Here is an 18,250-nt window from a genome sequence, read left to right as displayed (position 1 = left end):
TTTACACCTGTCCTGATATAGTTACTGACCCTGACTTTACACCTGTCCTGATATAGTTACTGACCCTGGCTTCACACCTGTCCTGATATAGTTACTGACCCTGGCTTCACACATGCGCTGATATAATTACTGACTCTGACTTCAAACCTGTCCTGATATAATTACTGACCCTGGCTTGACACCTGTCCTGATATAATATTGACCCTGGCTTCACACCTGTCCTGATATAATTACTGACTCTGGCTTTACACCTGTCCTGATATAATACTGACTCTGGCTTCATACCTGTCCTGATAGTTACTGACCCTGACTTCACACCTGTACTGATATAATTACTGACCCTGGCTTCATACCTGTCCTGATATAGTTACTGACTCTGACTTCACACAGACACATCCGTCCACAATCACGCCGTCAAATGCAGACTTACAATTCCTTACACACACTCACACACACACACACACACACACACACACACACACACACACACCTCCCTCCCTGCCCTGTGATCGTTGGCTGCTCTCCTAGTCTGGGCTGCATGCTGGGTTTGGGTAACCATGGTGACACTCTGTTGGGCTTGGCCTGGGTTGCCTGCCTGTGACCAAAACCCAGCAGCTGATGGGACGGACATCGACCCACCAGCTGCACCTGGCACACTCACAAAGAACCCCGTCCTGCAACACACACACACACACACACACACACAGTAGTCCCATCAAACCACAGCTCTGGCCCCGGCCCAGTCCACTCTGTCTGTGGCCCAAATGGCATGGGCTCTGGTTGAAAGTAGTGCCACTATATAGGGAATAAGGCTCTGGTTGAAAGTAGTGCCCTATATAGGGAATAGGACTCTGGTCTATAGTAGTACCACTATATAGGGAATAGGGCTCTGGTCTATAGTAGTGCACTATATAGGGAATAGGGCTCTGGTTGAAAGTAGTACCACTATATAGGGAATAGGACTCTGGTCTATAGTAGTACCACTATATAGGGAATAGGGCTCTGGTCTATATTAGTACCACTATATAGGGAATAGGGCTCTGGTTGAAAGTAGTGCCCTATATAGGGAATAGGGCTCTGGTCTATATTAGTACCACTATATAGGGAATAGGGCTCTGGTTGAAAGTAGTGCCCTATATAGGGAATAGGGCTCTGGTCTATAGTAGTACCACTATATAGGGAATAGGGCTCTGGTCTATATTAGTACCACTATATAGGGAATAGGGCTCTGGTTGAAAGTAGTGCCCTATATAGGGAATAAGACTCTGGTTGAACGTAGTGTCCTATATAGAGAATCAAGCTCTGGTTGAAAGTAGTGCTCTATATAGGGAATAGGGTGCCATTTGGGACACAGGCTCTCTGTCTAACCAAACTATAACCCACCTTATAAAACACAGTGCTCTCCTATAACTCACAGCAGGCTGACAAAACCACAAGGATTCCTCATAACCAATACCAAGCTGAGCCCTGAGGCTCAGTGAAACCTCACCCAGACTCTAACCACCTCACTGAAACCTCACCTCACCCAGACTCTAACCACCTCACTGAAACCTCACCTCACCCAGACTCCAACCATCTCACTGAAACCTCACCTCACCCAGACTCCAACCAACTCACTGAAACCTCACCTCACCCAGACTCCAACCAGCTCACTGAAACCTCACCTCACCCAGACTCTAACCACCTCACTGAAACCTCACCCAGACCCAGACTCTAACCACCTCACTGAAACCTCACCTCACCCAGACTCCAACCATCTCACTGAAACCTCACCTCACCCAGACTCCAACCAGCTCACTGAAACCTCACCTCACCCAGACTCTAACCACCTCACAAACCTCACCTCACCCAGACTCTAACCATCTCACTGAAACCTCACCTCACCCAGACTCCAACCATCTCACTGAAACCTCACCTCACCCAGACTCCAACCAGCTCACTGAAACCTCACCTCACCCAGACTCCAACCATCCACTGAAACCTCACCTCACCCAGACTCCAACCATCTCACTGAAACCTCACCCACCCAGACTCTAACCACCTCACTGAAACCTCACCTCACCCAGACTCCAACCAGCTCACTGAAACCTCACCTCACCCAGACTCTAACCACCTCACTGAAACCTCACCTCACCCAGACTCCAACCATCTCACTGAAACCTCACCTCACCCAGACTCCAACCATCTCACTGAAACCTCACCTCACCCAGACTCTAACAACCTCACTGGTAGGTACCAGAACAAGTTAGTACCCTGACCAGACTCTGGTTCTACCCTGGTAGGTACCAGAACAAGTTAGTACCCTGACCAGACTCTGGTTGTACCCTGGTAGGTACCAGAACAAGTTAGTACCCTGACCAGACTCTGGTTCTACCCTGGTAGTTACCAGAACAAGTCTGTCTCTGTCTGTCTGTCTGTCTGTCTGTCTGTCTGTCTGTCTGTCTGTCTGTCTGTCTGTCTGTCTGTCTGTCTGTCTGTCTGTCTGTCTGTTCCATCACTACAGGGTGCTGTCTGTCTGTCTGTTCCATCTGGACTGGCTCAGGTCTCTTCAGTTCCTCCTGTACTCTGTCCAGTCAGTGATGCCCTCATTTAGCCATTTCACTCCATAATCCCTCTCTCACTTTCTCTCTCTCTCTCTCTCTCTCTCTCTCTCTCTCTCTCCTTCTCTCTCTCTCTCTCTCCCTCCTTCTCCCTACCTCTCTCTCCCTCCTTCTCCCTACCTCTCTTTCTCTCTTCTTCTCCCTACCTCTTTCTCTCTCTACCTCTTTCTCTCTCTCCTTCTCCCTACCTCTTTCTCTCTCTCCTTCTCCCTACCTCTCTCTATTTCTCTCTCTCTCTCTCTCCTTCTCTTTAACTCTCCCTACCTCTCTCTCAATCTCTCTCTCTCCTTTTAACTCTTTAACTCTCCTCTCCTCTCTCTCTCTCCTTCTCTCTACCTCTCTCTCTCTCTCTCTCCTTCTCACTACCTCTCTCTCCTTCTCTTTAACTCTCCCTACCTCTCTCTCTCTCTCTTTCAATCTCTCTCTCTCCTTCTCTCTCTCTCTCTCTCTCTTTAACTCTCTCTACCTCTCTCTCTCTCTCTCTCTCTCTCTCTCTCTCTCTCTCTCCTCTTTAACTCTCCCTACCTCTCTTTAACTCTCTTTCTCTCTCTCAGGATGTAAGCTACTCTCTCTCTCGGGGACTCTGGGCTATACCAACCCTGAGATGGAGGTGGAGGATCCTACCACCATGGCTGCAGCGCGGGGGGGGCTAGAGTGAGTTGTTATTCTGTTCTCTTGTGGTTAAAGTTGCAAAGTTCCACTAACTTTCCCATAATTTCCCTGCTGGTTTTCCTGCATGGAGGACTCCTGAATTTCCTGCGTATTCCCTCCTGACAGAGATTTTCTAGAAAACCTGAGAATTTGGGGAAAGTTACCAGAATGTGGCAACCCTCGTGGCGGTGCTGAATGGTAATGTCCTCCTTTAACTGGCTGCTGGGAGTGTCATCCACACGCCTCAGTCCCTCTGGTGCCTTGGACAGCCTTTAGTTTGTTTAGTAGTATCTGTAAATCTGCCCGTTAACCTCGTTAAAGAATAAACACTTTAATGACTATTTAGTGGGATGTTCCCCTTTAACTGGCTTGTAAAAACTGTTGATATGTGTTTTTAGTCCAAACCCACGGGGATGATGACAGTTGTACTGAACTGGTTTTATGAGGTTTGGACCGACACTAGTGAAAGAGACAACAGAACTGGTTTCATGAGGTTTGGACCGACACTAGTGAGAGAGACAACAGAACTGGTTTTATGAGGTTTGGACTGAACTGGTTAAATGAGGTTTGGACCGACACTAGTGAGACAGACAACAGAACTGGTTTTATGAGGTTTGGACCGGCACTAGTGGGAGAGACAACAGAACTGGTTTTATGAGGTTTGGACCGACTGTGGGACTGGTTTCATGAGGTTTGGACCGGCACTAGTGAGAGAGACAACAGAACTGGTTTTATGAGGTTTGGACTGGTTAAATGAGGTTTGGACCGGCACTAGTGAGAGAGACAACAGAACTGGTTTTATGAGGTTTGGACCGAACTAGTGAGAGAGACAACAGAACTGGTTTTATGAGGTTTGGACCGGCACTAGTGAGAGACAACAGAACTGGTTTTATGAGGTTTGGACCGGCACTGGTGAGAGAGACAACAGAACTGGTTTTATGAGGTTTGGACCGGCACTAGTGAGAGAGACAACAGAACTGGTTTTATGAGGTTTGGACCGACACTAGTGAGACAGACAACAGAACTGGTTTTATGAGGTTTGGACTGAACTGGTTAAATGAGGTTTGGGTGATGTGTTATGGTGACGAATACAATTAGTGTTGTTTGACAGTTCCATAATATCTCTCTCTGTTTCAGAATGTGTTCCTACCGCTGCTATGCTAACAGAATGTGTTCCTACCGCTGCTATGCTAACAGAATGTGTTCCTACCGCTGCTATGCTAACAGAATGTGTTGTGTTCCTACCGCTGCTATGCTAACAGAATGTGTTGTTTCCTACCGCTGCTATGCTAACAGAATGTGTTCCTACCGCTGCTATGCTAACAGAATGTGTTCCTACCGCTGCTATGCTAACAGAATGTTGTGTTCCTACCGCTGCTATGCTAACAGAATGTGTTGTGTTCCTACCGCTGCTATGCTAACAGAATGTGTTCCTACCGCTGCTATGCTAACAGAATGTGTTGTGTTCCTACCGCTGTTATGCTAACAGAATGTGTTGTGTTCCATTCCTACCGCTGCTATGCTAACAGAATGTGTTGTGTTCCTACCGCTGCTATGCTAACAGAATGTGTTCCTACCGCTGCTATGCTAACAGAATGTGTTGTGTTCCTACCGCTGCTATGCTAACAGAATGTGTTGTGTTCCTACCGCTGCTATGCTAACAGAATGTGTTGTGTTCCTACCGCTGCTATGCTAACAGAATGTGTTGTGTTCCTACCGCTGCTATGCTAACAGAATGTGTTCCTACCGCTGCTATGCTAACAGAATGTGTTGTGTTCCTACCGCTGCTATGCTAACAGAATGTGTTCCTACCGCTGCTACGCTAACAGAATGTGTTCCTACCGCTGCTATGCTAACAGAATGTGTTGTGTTCCTACAGCTTCTATGCTAACAGAATGTGTTCCTACCGCTGCTATGCTAACAGAATGTGTTGTGTTCCTACCGCTGCTATGCTAACAGAATGTGTTCCTACCGCTGCTACGCTAACAGAATGTGTTGTGTTCCTACCGCTGCTATGCTAACAGAATGTGTTGTGTTCCTACCGCTGCTACGCTAACAGAATGTGTTGTGTTCCTACCGCTGCTATGCTAACAGAATGTGTGTTCCTACCGCTGCTATGCTAACAGAATGTGTTGTGTTCCTACCGCTGCTATGCTAACAGAATGTTGTTCCTACCGCTGCTATGCTAACAGAATGTGTTCCTACCGCTGCTACGCTAACAGAATGTGTTCCTACCGCTGCTATGCTAACAGAATGTGTTGTGTTCCTACCGCTGCTATGCTAACAGAATGGGAACCTACCGCTGCTAGGCTAACAGAATGTGTTCCTACCGCTGCTATGCTAACAGAATGTGTTGTGTTCCTACCGCTGCTATGCTAACAGAATGTGTTGTGTTCCTACCGCTGCTATGCTAACAGAATGTGTTGTGTTCCTACCGCTGCTATGCTAACAGAATGGGAACCTACCGCTGCTATGCTAACAGAATGTGTTCCTACCGCTGCTATGCTAACAGAATGTGTTCCTACCGCTGCTACGCTAACAGAATGTGTTCCTACCGCTGCTACGCTAACAGAATGTGTTCCTACCGCTGCTACGCTAACAGAATGTGTTCCTACCGCTGCTACGCTAACAGAAGGTGTTGTGTTCCTACCGCTGCTATGCTAACAGAATGGGAACCTACCGCTGCTACGCTAACAGAATGTGTTCCTACCGCTGCTATGCTAACAGAATGTGTTGTGTTCCTACCGCTGCTATGCTAACAGAATGGGAACCTACCGCTGCTATGCTAACAGAATGTGTTCCTACCGCTGCTATGCTAACAGAATGTGTTCCTACCGCTGCTATGCTAACAGAATGTGTTCCTACCGCTGCTACGCTAACAGAATGGGAACCTGAGTGCTTTAACCACAACATTCCTGATTTGCATGGTTGGAGCCATGCTCCAGTCACTTAGCTAGCTACATTAAAAGCTCAATAAGCTGGGAAGGTGCAGCTAACACAGTCTTCAAAAATAGACTAAACAAAGACCAGCCAGACACAACTAAGAGGACAACAGACTCCGAGGGGTCCCTGACAGAGTTACTACTGGCCAAACCTGGCTGGAGGGAAAACGTTTTGCGACATGGGACTGTTGTAGTGGGTGTTGTAACTTCCTGTCTGTGTTGTGTGTTGCGGGTCAGGTACTATGGCAACGGCAGAGTTCATAGTTCATCCAGCAGGATGGTTGAAGAGGAGCAGTTACCCACCGTCTCTACTGAGCACAGAGCTGCACCACGGAGACACATCCAGGTACACACACACACACACACACACACACACATTGAATGATGCTTCCTGGTCTCTGACATTGAATGATGCTTCCTGGTCTCTGACCTGTGTGTGAATGATGAATGAATGCTTCCTGGTCTCTGACCTTCATGTGTGTGTTGAATGATGCTTCCTGGTCTCTGACCTTCATGTGTGTGAATGATGCTTCCTGGTCTCTGACCTTCATGAATGATGCTTCCTGGTCTCTGACCTTCATGTGTGTGTTGAATGATGCTTCCTGGTCTCTGACCTTCATGTGTGTGTTGAATGATGCTTCCTGGTCTCTGACCTTCATGTGTGTGTTGAATGATGCTTCCTGGTCTCTGACCTTCATGTGTGTGTTGAATGATGCTTCCTGGTCTCTGACCTTCCTGTGTGTTGAATGATGCTTCCTGGTCTCTGACCTTCATGTGTGTGTTGAATGATGCTTCCTGGTCTCTGACCTTCACCTGATGCTTCCTGGTCTCTGACTTCATGTGAATGATGCTTCCTGGTCTCTGACCTTCATGTGTGTGTTGAATGATGCTTCCTGGTCTCTGAATGATGTGTGTGTTGAATGATGCTTCCTGGTCTCTGACCTTCATGTGTGTGTTGAATGATGCTTCCTGGTCTCTGACCTTCATGTGTGTGTTGAATGATGCTTCCTGGTCTCTGACCTTCATGTGTGTGTTGAATGATGCTTCCTGGTCTCTGACCTTCATGTGTGTGTTGAATGATGCTTCCTTCCTGACCTTCATGTGTGTGTTGAATGATGCTTCCTGGTCTCTGACCTTCATGTGTGTGTTGAATGATGCTTGGTCTCTGACCTTCATGTGTGTGTTGAATGATGCTTCCTGGTCTCTGACCTTCATGTGTGTGTTGAATGATGCTTCCTGGTCTCTGACCTTCATGTGTGTGTTGAATGATGCTTCCTGGTCTCTGACCTTCATGTGTGTGTTGAATGATGCTTCCTGGTCTCTGGCCTTCATGTGTGTGTTGAATGATGCTTCCTGGTCTCTGACCTTCATGTGTGTGTTGAATGATGCTTCCTGGTCTCTGACCTTCATGTGAACCATGTCTGTGTTGAATGATGCTTCCTGGTCTCTGACCTTCATGTGTGTGTTGAATGATGCTTCCTGGTCTCTGACCTTCATGTGTGTGTTGAATGATGCTTCCTGGTCTCTGACCTTCATGTGTGTGTTGAATGATGCTTCCTGGTCTCTGACCTTCATGTGTGTGTTGAATGATGCTTCCTGGTCTCTGACCTTCATGTGTGTGTTGAATGATGCTTCCTGGTCTCTGACCTTCATGTGTGTGTTGAATGATGCTTCCTGGTCTCTGACCTTCATGTGTGTGTTGAATGATGCTTCCTGGTCTCTGACCTTCATGTGTGTGTTGAATGATGCTTCCTGGTCTCTGACCTTCATGTGTGTGTTGAATGATGCTTCCTGGTCTCTGACCTTCATGTGTGTGTTGAATGATGCTTCCTGGTCTCTGACCATCATGTGTGTGTTGAATGATGCTTCCTGGTCTCTGACCTTCATGTGTGTGTTGAATGAATGATGCTTCCTGGTCTCTGACCTTCATGTGTGTGTTGAATGATGCTTCCTGGTCTCTGACCTTCATGTGTGTGTTGAATGATGCTTCCTGGTCTCTGACCTTCATGTGTGTGTTGAATGATGCTTCCTGGTCTCTGACCTTCACCTGTGTGTGTTGAATGATGCTTCCTGGTCTCTGACCTTCATGTGTGTGTTGAATGATGCTTCCTGGTCTCTGACCTTCATGTGTGTGTTGAATGATGCTTCCTGGTCTCTGACCTTCATGTGTGTGTTGAATGATGCTTCCTGGTCTCTGACCTTCATGTGTGTGTTGAATGATGCTTCCTGGTCTCTGACCATGTGTGTGTTGAATGATGCTTCCTTCTCTGACCTTCATGTGTGTGTTGAATGATGCTTCCTGGTCTCTGACCTTCATGTGTGTGTTGAATGATGCTTCCTGGTCTCTGACCTTCATGTGTGTGTTGAATGATGCTTCCTGGTCTCTGACCTTCATGTGTGTGTTGAATGATGCTTCCTGGTCTCTGACCTTCATGTGTGTGTTGAATGATGCTTCCTGGTCTCTGACCTTCATGTGTGTGTTGAATGATGCTTCCTGGTCTCTGACCTTCATGTGTGTGTTGAATGATGCTTCCTGGTCTCTGACCTTCATGTGTGTGTTGAATGATGCTTCCTGGTCTCTGACCTTCATGTGTGTGTTGAATGATGCTTCCTGGTCTCTGACCTTCATGTGTGTGTTGAATGATGCTTCCTGGTCTCTGACCTTCATGTGTGTGTTGAATGATGCTTCCTGGTCTCTGACCTTCATGTGTGTGTTGAATGATGCTTCCTGGTCTCTGACCTTCATGTGTGTGTTGAATGATGCTTCCTGGTCTCGTGTGTTTCCTGAAGAAAAAGAAGAAAGTCCACAAAGTGCCAGCGGAGGTGATCAACGACCGTTCCACTGAGACCAGCAGCAACAGAGACCCAGCCTTCAACACTACAGAACCTGGTGAGACCACACACACACAAAGCCCCTGCCTTCAACACTACAGCACCACACACACAAAGCCCCGGCCTTCAACACTACAGAACCTGGTGAGACCACACACACAAAGCCCCAGCCTTCAACACTACAGAACCTGGTGAGACCACACACACAAAGCCCTGGCCTTCAACACTACAGAACCTGGTGAGACCACACACACAAAGCCCCTGCCTTCAACACTACAGAACCTGGTGAGACCACACACACAAAGCCCCAGCCTTCAACACTACAGAACCTGGTGAGACCACACACACAAAGCCCTGCCTTCAACACTACAGAACCTGGTGAGACCACACACACAAAGCCCCAGCCTTCAACACTACAGAACCTGGTGAGACCACACACACAAAGCCCCAGCCTTCAACACTACAGAACCTGGTGAGACCACACACACACAAGCCCCTGCCTTCAACACTACAGAACCTGGTGAGACCACACACAAAAGCCCTGGCCTTCAACACTACAGAACCTGGTGAGACCACACACACAAAGCCCTGGCCTTCAACACTACAGAACCTGGTGAGACCACACACACAAAGCCCCAGCCTTCAACACTACAGAACCTGGTGAGACCACACACACAAAGCCCCTGCCTTCAACACTACAGAACCACACACACAAAGCCCAGCCTTCAACACTACAGAACCTGGTGAGACCACACACACAAAGCCCCGGCCTTCAACACTACAGAACCTGGTGAGACCACACACACAAAGCCCAGCCTTCAACACTACAGAACCTGGTGAGAACACACACAAAGCCCCGGCCTTCAACACTACAGAACCTGGTGAGCCCCGGCCTTCACCTACAGAACCTGGTGAGACCACACACAAAGCCCCAGGCCTTCAACACTACAGAACCTGGTGAGACCACACACACAAAGCCCCAGCCTTCAACACTACAGAACCTGGTGAGACCACACACAAAAGCCCCAGCCTTCAACACTACAGAACCTGGTGAGACCACACACACAAAGCCCCTGCCTTCAACACTACAGAACCACACACACAAAGCCCAGCCTTCAACACTACAGAACCTGGTGAGACCACACACAAAAGCCCCGGCCTTAAACACTACAGCCCCAGCCTTCAACACTACAGAACCTGGTGAGACCACACACACAAAGCCCCGGCCTTAAACACTACAGCACCACACACACAAAGCCCCGGCCTTCAACACTACAGAACCTGGTGAGACCACACACACAAAGCCCTGGCCTTCAACACTACAGAACCTGGTGAGACCACACACACAAAGCCCCGGCCTTCAACACTACAGAACCTGGTGAGACCACACACACAAAGCCCCGGCCTTCAACACTACAGAACCTGGTGAGACCACACACACAAAGCCCCAGCCTTCAACACTACAGAACCTGGTGAGACCACACACACAAAGCCCCTGCCTTCAACACTACAGCCCTGGCCTTCAACACTACAGAACCTGGTGAGACCACACACAAAAGCCCTGGCCTTCAACACTACAGAACCTGGTGAGACCACACACAAAAGCCCTGGCCTTCAACACTACAGAACCTGGTGAGACCACACACACAAAGCCCCGGCCTTCAACACTACAGAACCTGGTGAGACCACACACAAAAGCCCCAGCCTTCAACACTACAGAACCTGGTGAGACCACACACACAAAGCCCCAGCCTTCAACACTACAGAACCTGGTGAGACCTTCAACACTACAGAACCTGGTGAGACCACACACAAAGCCCCAGCCTTCAACACTACAGAACCTGGTGAGACCACACACACAAAGCCCCGGCCTTCAACAACACTACAGAACCTGGTGAGACCACACACACAAAGCCCTGGTCTTCAACACTACAGAACCTGGTGACACACACACAAAGCCCCAGCCTCATCACTACAGAACCTGGTGAGACCACACACACAAAGCCCTGGCCTTCAACACTACAGAACCTGGTGAGACCACACACACAAAGCCCCAGCCTTCAACACTACAGAACCTGGTGAGACCACACACACAAAGCCCTGGCCTTCAACACTACAGAACCTGGTGAGACCACACACAAAGCCCTGGCCTTCAACACTACAGAACCTGGTGAGACCACACACACAAAGCCCCAGCCTTCAACACTACAGAACCTGGTGAGACCACACACACAAAGCCCCAGCCTTCAACACTACAGAACCTGGTGAGACCACACACACAAAGCCCCAGCCTTCAACACTACAGAACCTGGTGAGACCACACACACAAAGCCCTGGCCTTCATCACTACAGAACCTGGTGAGACCACACACACAAAGCTGAATACACACACAAAGCCCCGGCCTTCAACACTACAGAACCTGGTGAGACCACACACACAAAGCCCTGGTCTTCAACACTACAGAACCACACACACACAAAGCCCCGGCCTTCATCACTACAGAACCTGGTGAGACCACACACACAAAGCCCTGGCCTTCAACACTACAGAACCATACACACACAAAGCCCCGGCCTCCAACACTACAGAACCTGGTGAGACCACACACACAAAGCCCTGGCCTTCAACACTACAGAACCTGGTGAGACCACACACACAAAGCCCTGGCCTTCAACACTACAGGACCTGGTGAGACCACACACACAAAGCCCGGGCTTCAACACTACAGAACCACACACACAAAGCCCGGCCTTCAACACTACAGAACCACACACTCTTTCGGTTTTACTTTCCTTGTGGGGACCTAAAATAGATTTCCAATAAGCCTAACCTCTAACCGTAAACCTAACCCATAACCCTAACCTCTAACCGTAAACCTAAACCTAACAATAACCCATAACCCTAACCTCTAACCCTAACCCTAACTCTAATTGTAACCTTACCCCCTAACATTAACCCCTAAGGTCGATGTCAGTGCCCCCGCAGAAATCTAGTTAGCATAATAAAAAATAATCAAACATTAGTCAGTCCTCTGCTACTTGACATGCTGATATAACATTAGTCAGTCCTCTGCTACTTGACATGCTGATATAGCATTAGTCCTCTGCTACTTGACATGCTGATATAGCATTAGTCAGTCCTCTGCTACTTGACATGCTGATATAACATTAGTCAGTCTTCTGCAACTTGACATGCTGATATAGCATTAGTCCTCTCTACTTGACATGCTGATCTAGCATTAGTCCTCTGCTACTTGACATGCTGATATAGCATTAGTCAGTCCTCTCTACTTGACATGCTGATATAGCATTAGTCAGTCCTCTGCTACTTGACATGCTGATATAGCATTAGTCAGTCCTCTGCTACTTGACATGCTGATATAGCATTAGTCAGTCCTCTGCTACTTGACATGCTGATATAGCATTAGTCAGTCCTCTGCTACTTGACATGCTGATATAGCATTAGTCAGTCCTCTGCTACTTGACATGCTGATATAGCATTAGTCCTCTGCTACTTGACATGCTGATATAGCATTAGTCCTCTGCTACTTGACATGCTGATATAGCATTAGTCCTCTGCTACTTGACATGCTGATAGCATTAGTCCTCTGCTACTTGACATGCTGATATAGCATTAGTCCTCTGCTACTTGACATGCTGATATAGCATTAGTCCTCTGCTACTTGACATGCTGATATAGCATTTAGTCCTCTGCTACTTGACATGCTGATATAGCATTAGTCAGTCCTCTGCTACTTGACATGCTGATATAGCATTAGTCCTCTGCTACTTGACATGCTGATATAGCTTGACATGCCATTAGTCCTCTGCTACTTGACATGCTGATATAGCATTAGTCAGTCCTCTGCTACTTGACATGCTGATATAGCATTAGTCCTCTGCTACTTGACATGCTGATATAGCATTAGTCTCTGCTACTTGACATGCTGATATTAGTCCTCTGCTATTGCTGAGTCCTCTGCTACTTGACATGCTGACATAGCATTAGTCCTCTGCTACTTGACATGCTGATATAGCATTAGTCCTCTGCTACTTGACATGCTGATATAGCATTAGTCAGTCCTCTGCTACTTGACATGCTGATATAGCATTAGTCCTCTGCTACTTGACATCTGATATAGCTTAGTCTCTGCTACTTGACATGCTGATATAGCATTAGTCAGTCCTCTGCTACTTGACATGCTGATATAGCATTAGTCCTCTGCTACGTGACATGCTGATATAGCATTAGTCAGTCCTCTGCTACTTGACATGCTGATATAGCATTAGTCCTCTGCTACTTGACATGCTGATATAGCATTAGTCCTCTGCTACTTGACATGCTGATATAGCATTAGTCCTCTGCTACTTGACATGCTGATATAGCATTAGTCCTCTGCTACTTGACATGCTGGTATAGCATTAGTCCTCTGCTACTTGACATGCTGATATAGCATTAGTCCTCTGCTACTTGACATGCTGATATAGCATTAGTCAGTCCTCTGCTACTTGACATGCTGATATAGCATTAGTCAGTCCTCTGCTACTTGACATGCTGATATAGCATTAGTCCTCTGCTACTTGACATGCTGATATAGCATTAGTCCTCTGCTACTTGACATGCTGATATAGCATTAGTCCTCTGCTACTTGACATGCTGATATAGCATTAGTCCTCTGCTACTTGACATGCTGATATAGCATTAGTCACTTGACTGCTGATAAAAGAATGCTTTGACATGCTGATATAAGCATTAGTCTCTGCTACTTGACATGCTGATATAACATTAGTCCTCTGCTAACATGCTGATATAGCATTAGTCCTCTGCTCAATGATATAGCATTAGTCAGACATGTCTGGTATGGTCTGTTATTTAGTCATTCTAAGACATTATAACGAGGTCATACTGCAGAACTAGAAGGAATAGAACAGGCTTCCTCTTTCAAGTCAATGATGTCATAATGGACAGCCATTTTTAGTGTACCCACAAATCGCCATGGGGAGAGGATGGAGACCTGTTCTATTGATTCTATTTCTATGCTCATGTATATTGAGTAGCAGCTCTGTGATGTGAATGTCTGTCCCTTTCCTGTCCTCTGCTGTCCTCTCTTCTCCTCTCTGTCCTCTTCTCTCTTCTCCTCTGCTGTCCTCCTCCTCTCCTCTCTGTCCTCCTCCTCTCTGTCCTCCTCTCTGTCCTCCTACCTCTCTGTCCTCCTCCTCTCTTCTCCTCTGCTGTCCTCGTCTTCTCCTCTCTGTCCTCATCCTCTCCTCTGTCCTCCTCCTCTCCTCTCTGTCCTCCTCTCCTCTGTCCTCCTCCTCTCTTCTGTCCACCTCCTCCTCTCTGTCCTCCTCCTCTCCTCTCTGTCCTCCTCCTCTCCTCTGTCTTCCTCCTCTCCTCTCTGTCATCCTCCTGTCCTGTTCTCCAGTAGACTCCTGCAGTGTAACTCCAGTCCCCACGTCCGTGTCCCACCTGTCCAGCTCCCTGAGCCAGCACCTCTCCTTCCCCCTGCGGGCCTCCCAGCCCCCCACTAGCTCCCTACATCCTGGTCTCCAACCTGACCCCGTGCTGCCCGCCGGGCCCCCTGCTGAGTATCACTCTGACTCTGCAGAGTCCCTGGAGGAGATCCCCGTGGCGTTGGCACGACTGGGCACCTCCGCCGCGGCAGGAACGTCTACGGGTAGGACTGCAGCGTCTGGGTCGTCATCTCAACGCTCTCTACTGCTGCCTGCAGCCCGACCCCATCCCTCGCCCCAGCCCCGGACCAAGAGGAAGTCCTCCGCACACAGCAGCAGGACAGGGGGAGGGGGGGAGCAGAGGTTTGAGATGGCCGCCCAGCCTCCTACGGTCTACGTAAGTAGGAGTAGTGGACAGCCGGGGGGAGGAGCCCAGCACCGGGACAACAAACACAGCAGCAGACAGGCCAGTAGGAGAGGCCTGGAGCAGCCTGGTCCTGGGTCCAGCTCCAACCATAGCTCCAGGGCAGGCACCCCCAGGATGGCCACTGGACCCTGGGCCCCAGACCAGCTCCCCAGGATGGACCACTGCACACTGGGCCACTGGACCCTGGGTCCCAGGATGGACCACTGCACACTGGGCCCCAGGATGGACCACTGGACCCTGGGCCCCAGGATGGACCACTGCACCCTGGGCTGGACCCACCACTGGGTCCTGGCTGGAGGGCTGGCTGTGTAACTGACTGGCTGTCTGACTGGTTGGCTGGCTGGCTGGCTGACTGGCTGGCTGACTAGCTGGCTGTGTAACTGGCTGGCTGACTGTCTGATTTACTGGCTGGCTGACTAGCTGGCTGTGTAACTGGCTGGCTGACTAGCTGGCTGGCTGGCTGGCTGGCTGGCTGGCTGACTAGCTGTCTGTCTGACTGTCACATTGTTACCTTGATGACTAGGATACACTGCTTTTGATAGAGAGAGACAATCCCTGATGCAGCGTTGTGTCGATACAACCTATGAAACTAAATAACTCAGCAGAACAGAATGGACTGTCTGTCTGTCTGAGACTGACTGAATGACTGACTGTCTGTCTGACTGTCTGACTGTCTGTCTGTCTGTCTGACTGTCTGACTGACTGTCTGTTCTGCCTGGAAGAGCCTTGATACCACAGTCTCCACTATTCAACTATGACTACATCCCCAATGGCACCCTGTTCCCTATATAGTGCACTACTTTAGACCAGGCCCAATGGCACCCTGTTCCCTATATAGTGCACTACTTTAGACCAGGACCCTAGGGCACCCTGTTCCCTATATAGTACACTACTTTAGACCAGAACCCAGTGGCACCCTGTTCCCTATGTAGTGCACTACTTTAGACCAGGACCCAATGGCACCCTGTTCCCTATGTAGTGCACTACTTTAGACCAGGCCCAATTGCACCCTGTTCCCTATGTAGTGCACTACTTTAGACCAGGACCCAATGGCACCCTGTTCCCTATGTAGTGCACTACTTTAGACCAGGCCCAATTGCACCCTGTTCCCTATGTAGTGCACTACTTTAGACCAGGACCCAATGGCACCCTGTTCCCTATATAGTGCACTACTTATATGATTATAATCCCCACAATACTAAATGTTACCTGTGTTCACATCTTCAGGTTAATATCCTTTATCATAAAACACACAGCTTTTAGTATGATTCTACTTGTTGTTATTCCTTCCTGTTGAAGCGTCTTTCTGAATGAAGAATCCTTGGTGAACAGGAAGGAAGGAACCTTAACGTTCTGCCTTCCCAGGTGATTTGTACAGGAAGGAAGGAACCTTAACGTTCTGCCTTCCCAGGTGATTTGTACAGGAAGGAAGGAACCTGCCTTCCCAGGTGATTTGTACGTTCTGCCTTCCCAGGTGATTTGTACAGGTGGTGATTTGTACAGGAAGTAAGAAACCTTAACGTTCTGCCTTCCCAGGTGATTTGTACAGGAAGTAAGAAACCTTAACGTTCTGCCTTCCCAGGTGATTTGTACAGGAAGGGAAACACCATTTATCGTGTTGGTGTGTTTCTACCTGAATTTGTTTATTGTTATTGCTTACCCATCTGACTGTCTGTCTGACTGTCTGTCTGACTGTCTGTCTGACTGTCTGTCTGACTGTCTGTCTGACTGACTGCTATGGTGACCGTCTGTCTGACTGTCTGTCTGACTGTCTGTCTGACTGTCTGTCTGACTGACTGCTATGGTGACCGTCTGTCTGACTGTCTGTCTGACTGTCTGTCTGACTGTCTGTCTGACTGACTGCTATGGTGACCGTCTGTCTGACTGTCTGTCTGACTGTCTGTCTGACTGTCTGACTGACTGCTATGGTGACCGTCTGTCTGACTGTCTGTCTGACTGTCTGTCTGACTGCTATGGTGACCGTCTGTCTGACTGTCTGTCTGACTGATTGTCTGTCTGACTGTCTGTCTGACTGCTATGGTGACCGTCTGTCTGTCTGTCTGACTGCTATGGTGACCGTCTGTCTGTCTGTGACTGTCTGTCTGACTGCTATGGTGACCGTCTGTCTGACTGTCTGTCTGTCTGACTGTCTCTTTCTGTCTGACTGCTATGGGGACTGTCTGTCTGACTGTCTGTCTGACTGCTATGGTGACCGTCTGTCTGCCTGTCTGTCTGACTGCTATGGTGACTGTCTGTCTGACTGTCTGTCTGACTGCTATGGTGACCGTCTGTCTGCCTGCCTGTCTGACTGTCTGACTGCTATGGTGACTGTCTGTCTGACTGCTATGGTGACCGTCTGTCTGCCTGCCTGTCTGACTGTCTGTCTGACTGCTATGGTGACTGTCTGTCTGACTACTATGGTGACCGTCTGTCTGACTGCTATGGTGACCGTCTGTCTGTCTGCTATGGTGACCGTCTGTCTGTCTGTCTGTCTGTCTGACTGCTATGGTGACCGCTGACTGTCTGTCTGACTGCTATGGTGACTGTCTGTCTGTCTGACTGCTATGGTGACCGTCTGTCTGTCTGACTGCTATGGTGACCGTCTGTCTGTCTGTCTGACTGCTATGGTGACCGTCTGTCTGTCTGACTGCTATGGTGACCGTCTGTCTGTCTGACTGTCTGTCTGACTGCTATGGTGACCGTCTGTCTGTCTGTCTGACTGCTATGGTGACCGTCTGTCTGACTGCTATGGTGACCGCTGTCTGTCTGACTGCCTGTCTGACTGCTATGGTGACCGTCTGTCTGTCTGACTGCCTGTCTGCGAGTGCTGAGCATTAACTGAGATCACAGTAATCTTTGCAGTTTTTAAACAACTAATTGATGACATCGGTTCAATTATTTGAATTCCATTTATACTGAAAATATCAACGTGACATGTAAAGTGTTTATAAAATAAATAAAAGGTCCCAGAAATGTTTCATGCGCACAAAAGCTCATTTCTCTCAAATATTGAGCACAAATGTGTTTACAGCCCTGTTAATGAGCATTTCTTCTTTGCCAAGAGAATCTATCCACCTGACAGGTGTGGCATATTAAGAAGCTGATTAAACATTCCACAGGTGCACCTTGTGCTGGGGACAATAAAAAGGCCACTCTAAATGTGCAGTTCTGTCACACAACACAATGCCACAGAGATGGGATGGGAGCCGCAGGGATGTCTGTCTGTATGCCTGTCTATATCTATACACAACACAATGCCACAGAGATGGGATGGGAGCCGCAGGGATGTCTGTCTGTATGCCTGTCTATATCTATACACAACACAATGCCACAGAGATGGGATG

At 48.5% G+C, this 18,250-nt stretch overlaps 1 protein-coding gene across 1 annotated transcript; it reads left to right on the top strand.

Moving 5' to 3' along the window:
- The first annotated feature begins 3,176 nt into the window (after positions 1–3,176).
- LOC121838699 (palmitoyltransferase ZDHHC1-like) lies at positions 3,177–15,218 on the top strand. Its single transcript, XM_042314614.1, has 4 exons — positions 3,177–3,254; positions 6,431–6,539; positions 8,984–9,083; positions 14,452–15,218. The coding sequence occupies exons 1-4, from the start codon at positions 3,205–3,207 to the stop codon at positions 15,216–15,218; spliced, it is 1,026 nt and encodes a 341-aa protein (XP_042170548.1). The 5' UTR covers positions 3,177–3,204.
- Positions 15,219–18,250: the final 3,032 nt, after the last annotated feature.

This window comes from Oncorhynchus tshawytscha, unplaced genomic scaffold (genome assembly GCF_018296145.1).
Source record: "Oncorhynchus tshawytscha isolate Ot180627B unplaced genomic scaffold, Otsh_v2.0 Un_contig_5906_pilon_pilon, whole genome shotgun sequence".
Taxonomy (NCBI): Eukaryota; Metazoa; Chordata; class Actinopteri; order Salmoniformes; family Salmonidae; genus Oncorhynchus; species Oncorhynchus tshawytscha.
The sequence above is the reverse complement of the archived record's forward strand: the minus strand, read 5'-3'. Positions and strand labels throughout refer to the sequence as shown.